We start from the raw sequence: 11,068 nt of genomic DNA on the forward strand, positions 1-11,068 counted from the left end.
TCATTCCTCCCCTCTACCTCCCCTCGGCATCACTCCAGGCTCGATTCGGTGGCATCCTCCATCTGGTCCTGTCAGAGCCTGTCTGAAGCAGAAGTGGACAGGGTGATGCAGAAGTTCATTTGGGCCCAGATTCAGTTGGGAGTCTTGCCTGCTCCTTCCCCCACTGGGGCTGGGAGCATGCAGTCGGTTTCTCCCCATTACTCCTTCTCTGATCTTTGAGTCATTGGATCCGAGGTTTTCCGGTGTCGAGGGGTTGGAGCAGATGAGTCTTGGTACCTCGATGCCGACCTTTGCCCTGAGTGGTTCAGCTCCAATGTTTTCAGAGCCAACCGACTCTCAGAGCAGTAGCCTTGGTGTTGGACGTGAGAGGATGGCATTGACTTTGAGGCTTTCAGAGTCATCCCTTCCTCTCCGAGTCTTGGCGCTGGGAGGCTCCTCGGCTCCGGATGCAGGGAGCGGCGGATCTGATTTCAGCTGTTCTGGCTTTAGGGATCCAGTTGCCTTCTGCCTTCAAGGCGGTGGAGAGGATCCTCTCAACTCCTTCAAGACTTTTGACACTTTCATCCTCTGAGTTCATCCTGGCTCCCTCTTTTTCTGGGCCAGAGTCTGCCATCCTGCCCACTCAGTGACAGCCTGTTGCCAAGTCGCCACAGGAGGTTCCTCTACGGAAGCTCCACGTGGCTTCTGAGTCCTCCTCAGAATTCCACCCCCCCAAGGAGCCCCTCTGAAGTGTACGTGTAAGGAGACACTTAGACTCCCCACTGGAGTCCCTCATGGATGATACCGACTTAGAGGAAGGGGAGGGTTCCCCTCGATCATCCCTGGAGGATGTCGCCTTTGGAGATATCATGGAGATCCTTTGGCAGTGCGGTGGGTGGTCTACACAGAAGCCCAACCTGGATGTGTCGGTATTCCTGGAGGCGTTTGGCACAGGACCCTCTACCTCATGGGTGTACCTTCCTGTAGATGCCCTAGTGGATCTAACACCATGAACACAAATACTGTGTAAAATAATAAAATAACAAAAAAGCTACCAGAAGTGGTTTATTGCACGTAAAAAAAAATCTAGCACTTTAGATCCACTAGGGAAGCCTGTTTGCCAATCTCATCTAGGGCATGGAAGGAACTGGATATGGTTAAGCCTATCCCCTGGCACCCGGATAAGGTACTCCATGCTCCTTCAGATAGAGAACACTGGTCCAAAGGGTCCTCGGTCAATGCCATGGTGGTTTTGGCGGCCACTAAAAAAGAGCTTGCACAGGAAACCTCTTTGGCCCATCCTTCGGACAGGGAGTCTTCGATGATGGATTGTTTTGGGAAGTGGACCTATGCGTCGGCCACCTTGGCCTTACATTTGCTGAATTATTTGGCGCATGTAATCAGGCTCCAGAGGGACCTAGTCAAAGAGGTTGCTGTGTCTGCCCCAGGGTCCATGTTGGCAGAGGAGAAGAAGTTTTTTTTTTCCTCCCGTATGGTCACCCTCACTTCCTACTCTAATACATCCATGAGACTCCTATCACATGCTACTTAGGGTGCCTGTAAGGCTGCAGGAACAGGCATGCCTGGCTCCCTCAGATTGAAGATCAAATGAAAACAACAACTTCAAATAAATGTTATATACTTACCATAACATTCCATCTCAGTTGTTGCTTTTCATTTGTCTTCAGCCGTCCCTCCCTTCTTCCTCCTGCCTTTTGTGGGCTGTGTAGTGGACCAGATGGAAGAATTATAGCCCCTGTATCCTGGCTAGTCTTCCCTTTGATAAGCTTTTTGTGAGTTGTGTGACGCTGCCAGCCCAGCTGTTTGGAAATGTGTAAATAATTCTATGTAATTTGTGAATATTGATATGATTTATACAGAAACTGTATGTTATGTACTGAGCTTTAAGAACATAACCACAGCATACCCTGCTGGAACATAGAAGAATAACTTACAAAGCTTCAAGAAAATAAGTTGAAATGAAGTGCTTTATGATGTGCTGTAAATATTAGTTTCAATGCAGCAAGGAGACAGGATGTCTAGAGCTAGACGTTTTTTTTCTGTTGTCTTGGAGAGAAGTAGTTACTAGGTTTAAAATGTAAAAACTGTTTTATTGCTTTATGACTTCCTAGCAGCTGCACAGTTCCGAGAGATGTGCATTTTTGAAACAGAGATATTAAAATTGTGTTAGGTTTCTGTTTAGCCTGGGAACTGAAGTCCGGTGGTGATGTCACCCAAGCTAACCCAGCAGTAAAATGCAATATTAATTTGGGAACTCTCTCAGAAAGAAACTGTGCATTTTGTATTTTGACTTGGACCTAGTAAGACCATCCACTCATCATTACCATCTGCACCTGCCTTGGTAATAGTAAGTAACAAGGGTACAGTAATTTCTTTTAGATATAGTTTGGCAATATAGTAAAGATTAGTTTAGATGTTTTTTGTATTTATTTGAGACTGTCCTGCAATGTTTTAAAATATTTCCTGTGATTTTGAACTCTGAAGTAACGGTGTTTGTTTTCTGAGTATTGTCTTGTTTTGTTATTTATTATTAAATATGTTTAAAACCCATCTTTGTGGCTGATATTTGTGAGACATATTTAAGCTCAGAAAGTACTTGCATATGTATTTGGTGACACTGTGCAGGCCACTCCTAATAGCTTGGCGCTTGGTCAGAATTACCATTTGGATTATTAATAACATTACACAGTAGGATTGGACACCCTTTGTTAAAGGCCTAGAGTTGCTAATAAGATTGGTTGTTGGCAGTGATAACTACCTTATAGACTGGGCAGAAGGGGGCATAGCTAGTAAACCTGTTACAGCCTTTCCCAGGTGTGTGTGTGGGTATTTGTATATAAATCAAATCTCAAAGTGTGTGCGTGTCAAATACTTGGGCAGGGACACAAAGCACTGGTTGTACAGAGAGGGTGCTGGAGGTTTTTGCTTGACCTCTCAGCTGAGATCTCAACCCTATAGCTGTGCCAGTGGGGACTCTTATTGGGGATCTGGAGAAAAAGGAAGAAACCAGCCCCAGACTGACTGTGGTCTCTTTGTGCACTTAAGGAAAACTGTAAGGAAAACTGTACTTTACTGTGTGTGTACCTGTCATCCTCCCGATTTGTACATCCCATAGCTGTTGTCAGTGGTAAGGATTGAGGCTCCTTGGTTACTGGGCCAGTGGTAAGGATTGAGGCTCCTTGATTACTGGGCCAGTGCAGGGGCATCACAATTTGTCCCAGGCTTATAGGCATATTGTCTAGGTTGGGATGCTGCTGCCGTTCTGCAAAAAACTCGATCTAAGGAGAGGAGCGAGACAGGGACATTATGATTGGGGAGGAGCTTAGAGTTTGGATCCAGTGCTGGAGTATGCGGTTGAGTTGGATACGAGTCCCTCAGGTTGAAGACAAATGAAAAGCAACAACTCCGATGGAATGTTATGGTAAGTACATAACTTATTTTTTAAATTGTATTCTGCTTGATATTGTTGAAATTGTATAACTTATTTTTTTTTATTGTACTACACATACTGGAACATTTCTCCTGGGCCTCTGCTGAAAAAGGGCCTTTGTGACCACCAGACTTCCTGATCAAACTTGTAAAATAAATTAGGAGGTTTTTTTTTTGCCACTAGCACAGTTCAGATCTTGATTCTGGTGTAACTTGTGAAAAGTTCTTGCACTGGCTACCTAAAGCATTTAAACTATGAAAATGAGCCTGCCAAATCACAGGCTAAAATCTACACCAGCATTGTCTTTGTTGCTCGGGAGAGGAACATGAAATAATGCACTGCCCTAAGGACCATCATTTCATCTGGTTCACCTGAAGGTGTCAAAGGGAGAAGTCTCTTGCCTACCTTTTTGTTTAAACGATGGTAGCATTTGACAGGACCCAACATTGAGTCTGTTGGTTGGGTCCTTTATATAACCCCAGACCTAGGCAGGAGCACATAATCAGTGTCTGCCTTCCACTTCCTTCAGCTTTTAATTAACACCCTTCTTGGTTGTAAGTCCAGCTTCATCTCAGTCACCTCCTGTGTCATTGCCTTGACTAATGTGGACTGGAATTTATATTCTTCTTTCACGTTGACAGATGATAAATGGCCTTGCAAGAGGCGCAACTCCGCAACCCACTTTGCAGGGTTACAATATGTAAGCCCTGCACATCCCCCAGTTAAGTGATTGGGAAACGGTCTTTAGAAACTCCTGGCCAAAGCACTATAGTTAGATTTGAGACAGGTTGTCATGATGCTGTGTAAGTGGGAGCACAAGCTCTAACATGCACCCATGGTTAACTTTAGAATTGCTATTGCCTGTGGACGCAGCTAGCGATTTCAGGCAACTGCTCCTATTTGGAGGGCTAGACTTCCTTCTTTGAACAGTGTATAGTTGTTATGCTTGCTGTGAATTAAAATGGGATAATAATTTGTACTTATTTATTTAGGAAATTTGTTTAGTATTTTTATTTGAGTGTTTTTATTGAAGTGAAAAATATGAGAAAATGTGACATAGGTTCAAACTGAGGTGAAAGATAAGACAGCCAGTCATAGTGTGTGCATGTAAGTTAGAAACAAATATTTAACAGAACCGTCATATATAATATGTGGAAGGAATGGCTTTTTATCAGAATGACTGTTTTGTCAATATTAACACGGAATGTAAATTAATATAGTTTTATAGGGGTTGACAAAAAGCAAAGCATATTGAATTATATTAAGAAATGTAGGGTACAAATAGCAATGTTACCAGAAACACAAATGAATAAAAATGGGCATGTAAATTTGACAAAGTATTTCTGGGTGGATATCTATCAGAATATCAAGGAAAAGGGAAAATTAAGTAATACTACTGATTGTCAGTGGGGCCTCAATAGTGATAGAAGAGGAAGAATGGACAGCGATGATGGATTTGTGTAAGTAATGAGTTATTAGCAGGGTAGTAGGAATATGCTGGCTTGTATTTATATTTCATCTAAAATTACCATTATGGAGCTTAGGAGAATTTTGGGAGAAACTCACTAGACACCTGCAACAACTGAGAGGCCACAAAGGTACCTGACAGAAATAATCCTGGGCCTTAAACAGTTGTCATATATGGATAGACTCAAAAAAAACTTCAACTATTCTCTGTCTCATATCACCTACTTAGAGGCAATCGCTGCGTGACCTACTAAACCATGTCTGACCCAGCTGTTAGAAATGCTACAGCTAAAGAAATCCTAATCCCTCTGCACCACATGCTCCAGAGACCTCAACCTCATTACCACAGTCCAGCAGAACATGCTGAAGGGGCAGGTTCATAACCCAGAGACTGCCCATGTTATGGAATAGACTTCCCATACATGTCAAACAGAGCACCTCACAGGCCCTCTTCAAGAGAAATCTTGACGAGTGGATGGGAAATAGAAAATTCACCCCGGGGATCACTCCAGTGGCTCTACTCGACAGAGGCACTGGGAACTAATGTCGGGTGGCATGATGCCAGGGTAATCCTATAGGCTAGGCTTGTAAAGGTTCCAGGGCCATTAGCCTAGTACACACCTATGAACCTGTGAACCTATAATCTTTCATCTAGAAACATTTATATTGGGGACTGGAGCTTGATTTAAAATTGTGAGGATGTGTTGGGGAACCTACAAGAGGAAAATATAACAAAACATTGTAGATTTCTGATGAAGTATACGAGAATACTTAGTGTGGAAGATACGAATTTAGTAGCAGGAAGGCGGACATAATTTGTATGTTGTTCCCCATGTTTTAGTATGATTGGGCAAGCTTGGAGAGAAATTGTGTTTCACAGGAGAATGTGTATTTAATTGAAAGTTTTGAGACTCATCCAGTAACTTTATTAGATTGATCGTGCACCGATAAAACTAAGATAAATGTTTAAGATGATATCAAAATAAGATATTGGCATTTTCATAATTAGCAGCGAGTTTGGGTGGACTTTTTTTATACATGTTAAAAAGAGAAATTTAAGGGACAGATAATGAATATAATTTGAGAGTCAAGACAATGGTTGTATATGCATTTGCCATTAGAATAATAAAGTTAATAAGGAGGATATATGAGAGGTCAGAGGCAAGAATTAAGGTGGAAGGGTACTCTCTGACAAGCTGTGTTAGCACAGAGTACCCAGCCACGGATGTCCTCTTTCCTGCTTGTCATTTGCTTTATATTGTGCCGGTCTGACGTCCTTCTTCTGGCATATGGGCTGTACATACTTACGTCAGTAGTACAGCACATACCAGCTGTGCTTCTGAACCATCTGGCCAGCTGTAATTTTCTTCACGAGTTCTGTGCGTTAAGAATCCAGAAGTGGAGTTGTACTTAAATGTTATGACAAATGCACTGTTATTCCCAAAAATATGATAGCTAAACAATAGATTTGTTTTTGACTGAATGACCGTATAGATGCTTCAAGAAGCAAAACAGTTTGTGTAGTAAGTTTTGATACTTACATAAGGTAAGCCTAAGTAAAGTAATAGTGTAGTCAGTACCAGCAGTGAGTTTTCATCTATTATAGTTTTGCTTTTCTTACCATCAATGAGCTTCGTTTTAACCATTTTTTCATATTTGTTTTCTTTTCTTTCCCAGATGGTGTGCGTTGTATGAAACTGGATGGCCGAAATACAAGTGAACTCCATAAAGACAGTTTGGTTCTAATATTGCAGGGTTGTGTCACTGTAATTTAATTTTATTACAAATACCACACAGAGGTTGCTAGTAAGGAAATCACTCCAGACTATTTTATGAGAAGAAGAATTACATTTTATTGGCTTTGAGGGAATCCTTTTTGTGTGTGTGTGTGTGGGGGGGGGTGGGGGGGGTAGACTTTGCCTCGGCCTGAATGTTCAATTTTCAGTGAATGTTTATCCTTCAGTGAAATGTCCAGTATGCAAAAGCTGGCTTTTAGTATCGGTCGCTCTGTTACTGATCCTGACAGTGTGCTTTTCAACTCCAGATGTTCTGTTAAACTACTTTTTCACGGACATGGTGATCAAATGAAAACAGGCTAGCTCCCTGGTACTGAGGTAGTGCATCTTTCAGTGGCCAGGCATTAGAAGCAGTCCCTAGTTGTCAGAGGGCTGCTCTTTACACATAAAATCAAGTGCCTCGTGAACATTACTTCTGTGCAAGGGGAATGTGATGTGGTTGTGGAGTGTTTGGTGGTGAGAGGGGATTACTACACCTTTCCACACCATTCAGGTGTGGGTGGGGACTGATAAAAATAGTAACCACATAGAGCATTGGTGCACCTCAACACAATAGTAATGTAGGGACCCCTCTGTCATCTTCAGTAGAGGTGGTCCATGGAGTCTTCACTATGCGGTAGACAGCTGAGAGCAGTAAACAGATAAAACAAAAAGGAAATAAAATCAATATGAGAAACATCCACTTGAGTCATTCGATTTTCACATTGTGCCAGTTGTAATACAAGTTTAAAGCATCTGGTAAAATTAAAGCCATCAGTTATCTAGTAAGGATGATATTAATTACTGCTTTTTACTTGTGTTGAGATGTATAGAAAGCAAAGTTGTAGACTTCATCAAGGGTAAACTTCCTTGCCTTTACTTGTTTTGTTTTACTGCTTGATGCTGTGGAAGAAATTGGAGATGACAGCATGGTTTGGTAGAACAGAGACACTTGCTTCTCTTGTACTTCATTTTATAAATTCTTTCCTACCTTTCCGAAATTGATTTAGAGTAGTTGGCTTAGGTGTTAAGACATTGTTTATTTGCTGTGGTGTTAAGAAATTAAGAGGTTCAGTCAGATCAATAAGAACTGCAGGTGAAACATTTCTGACATACTTTTTTGAATTTTTATTTCCTAAGTGGCACTGAGAGATATCTCATTATCTGCTGAGTGTGTCAAGTCTGCTGTTGTTTTTTATCAGTGTGTAGTATATCAGGTTTAAGCTTGTTATACAGTTAATGGCCAATATTTCTTCAGCTCTTCAGAACTGGTAACTTCTTAGTGGTTCATGAATTATGTGTAGCACATAACAGAGAACCACAGAACTAGCATAAAGTCTGTGTGTATATGTGGACACAGTTTGTACAACAGTTAATTTTGCTGCTTCACATAGCTTGGTTTTCCAGTTTGGCTCTTAGCTAGAGTGCCTTATATGTAGAGCCTACACATTATTGTGATTTTGTCAGAGGCTCCTTTTTCCTCCCACATCCAAGGACATCCCGTAGATGAGGTGTCTTCCTTTAGGGCCTTGCATGTGTATATCCTGAGACTAGTTGCCACCCAGTTTAAGTTTCTCTGCCTTCTGCTCAGTTGAGTACTAGGATAGGCTGTGGCTCCCCCATAGCCATGAATTGGATTAAGCAGGTAATTGAAAAATAAAAGAATAAATGAACTCTCTCTCTCTCTCTATACATATATACATATATATATATATAGATATATATATATATATATATGTGTGTGTGTGTGTGTGTGTATATATATATATATATATATATATATATATATATATATATATATATATATATGTATGTGGATCAGTGTCATTTCGCCAAAACTTTCTGACATAGGGTCCAAATCGCCAAAAATCCATTTCGCCGAAAATAGTACTGACAGCGTATATGCCCTTTTCCCCACTGTAGTGCGATCTCTGAGTGAAAATATTAAAGTAGGGGGGTGTGAGGGGAGTAGCCCCTCACCTACTCAGGTTATAAACTATTTACTTACCCTTTTAATAGGGATTGGACTATGTAAAACAGTAGTAGGCAATATTAAACTATACTGGGTGGGGGGGCTACACCCCCCTACTTTAATATTCTCACTCTGAGATTGCACTACAGTGGGGGAAAAGGGCATATACACTGTCAGTACTATCTTCAGCTAAAGGGATTTACGTCGATTTGGACCCTATATTAGACATTTTCATCGAAATGGATTTTTGGCGAAATGTCATAGACCCATATATAAATATATATATATATATATATATATATATATATATATATATATATATATATATATGTGTGTGTGTGTGTGTGTGTTTATGCATATGCACACATGTACATGTTTGTCCAAGAAATGTAAATGTCATCAGTCATTATTTTGCGTATTGAAAACATTGGATCTTGCTCTAAAAAATTAGTTTCTTCAATTTGTTGTGCAGGTCTGTTTGACTTGCATCTTATAGAGCATCATTTGCAGTAATAATTGAATCAGAAAAGGAAGTGGTCTTGCTTCACAGGAAGTACCACAATGCTATGATGCATTTTAAAATAGCCCATTGAAGTGAAGGGATTACAGTTTGCCCCATAAGAAACCTTGGCTCTAGATGATCGTTACTGGTTATGTGACACTCTGACCCCATGTGCAAAAAATGGGAAAAAGGGATTGTGGCTGGATAGATTAGTAGAGTTGTTGCTTACCGTTTCCCATGTCACTTAGATGTTCACATTCTCCAGTGTTTTCACCTTTCACTACAGGTTAAGTATGATAACATGCTGATCATATAACTGTTTATTTGTGTATTTCTTTTCATTCATGTTTTGGCAGCTCTTACTACAGTCAGCTAAGATTCATAGTGCTAAAATTTAGTCTGTGTTTGGGAAGTGTGTTGCTGTACTGAATAAAAAATCATGTTCATATGTTTACACTGCAACCACCCCACCCCACACACACACACATGCATAAATTCAATATGCCATCTAGTCATAAAAAATGTAGAATTCTGACTGTTGTTTAAAAGGACAGAACATGGAGAGAGTGTTTTTTATAAGCCCTTTGGAGGCAAACCCAAATCCCAGCTTTCATTTGTAGCTACTTCCCACATGCTGCTCAGTTTGAAACCCCTACCCATCTCTCTGGGGTAAAGAAGCTTCTATTTTGCTGTTCTTTATTAATATCAGGATAGTTTCCTTTAAGTATTTATTTTAGATAAAACTGAGCTCTGGTCATAAAATAATTGTAAATGTGTATATAATTGATTGCTAGATGCTGAGCAGTTTTAATTTGATTAAAATGCTACCAAAACCATTTGTAGAAGATATTGATAGACATTTTAAGTTCATGGATGTCTGGTGCAGTGACGAAGTATGATTTTTTTGCACATTTTCATGTCTTGTGCAGCCATTTAAGGAAAACACAGGATTATGTTGATGGTTTTACTATTAACTGTTAATGTTGTGTGCTGTCATAGGTTCATAGGACGATACTTGGCTGTTTGCCCGGAGACCCTTATAAGCCTAGCCAAGAATTTCACCCATGTTCTCACAAAGTCAGCACCTGTTTTCCCTGTCCAGCAGGGACACAGATGGGATCCCAGGGGTATAATTTCTGTTTCCCCTCCAGTTGTCCAAGTTCCTGTTAGAGGGCTAATGAGGTACTCTGCTTGACATGGAGAGGAAGTCTATTCCACAGATCCGGGAGTTGTTGGGACGCAAATCTATCCTGCCAACAAGTTCTATTAATGTCACAGACCAGGTTGAGACCTTGCATGCTGGTTGCATGAGTGGCGTTTGACTTAGATATGCAGCAAATTCATCAAGGCTGAGTCTGAGACTGCCCTGTATGCCAGACACAGGTCACCTCTGAGTAGTCTGTCCGAGACTGAGTAAAGGGACAGGGCTTTTAGCCTATCTGTATAGGACAGGTGTTTGAGACCTTGGATCTTCCTGGTGAGGAACCTCTGTGGTCTCTCAAACTGCTGCATATGCTTGGCAAAGTACATGCCGAAGAGGTCATTGTACTCGATAATGGGTCTGATAAGGTAGGAGTACAGGGATGTTATGACCTCTTGTTCCTGGATGAAATGCCCATAGTTATGAGGTGGGCCATGTAGAAAACCTTCCGTACAACAGAGGAAACATGGTTGTCAGAAGTCGGGTTGCTATCAACCTGGGTGCCCAAGTCCCTTACCACTGATTACGTGCTTAGTATGTTATGAATGTGATAATTAGTTGGGACACCATTTTCCCCAAAGGGGATAATGATGCATTTCTTGGCATTCAGTGTGAGGCCATGCGTCTGGCACCAGTCATTAGTTTGGTTAAGGCCCTCTTGGAGGATGTTCACATTACTAGGGGAATTTGACAATGCCCAGATTGCAGTCATCTGCAAACA

At 41.0% G+C, this 11,068-nt stretch overlaps 1 protein-coding gene across 1 annotated transcript in view; it reads left to right on the plus strand.

Annotated features, from left to right (window-relative positions):
* Positions 1-8,355, plus strand: part of CEP68 (centrosomal protein 68) — an 864,321-nt gene extending 855,966 nt beyond the window's left edge. Inside the window, exon 7 of the mRNA XM_044055708.1 lies at positions 6,575-8,355. Within this exon, the coding sequence (XP_043911643.1) occupies positions 6,575-6,592 (18 nt within the window). The 3' untranslated portion in view covers positions 6,593-8,355. The remainder of the gene's footprint in view (positions 1-6,574) is intronic.
* The last annotated feature ends 2,713 nt before the right edge of the window (positions 8,356-11,068 follow it).

The sequence above is a fragment of the Protopterus annectens genome, chromosome 1.part2, assembly GCF_019279795.1.
Source record: "Protopterus annectens isolate FY-2018-M chromosome 1.part2, PAN1.0, whole genome shotgun sequence".
In the NCBI taxonomy this organism is placed as follows: Eukaryota; Metazoa; Chordata; order Ceratodontiformes; family Protopteridae; genus Protopterus; species Protopterus annectens.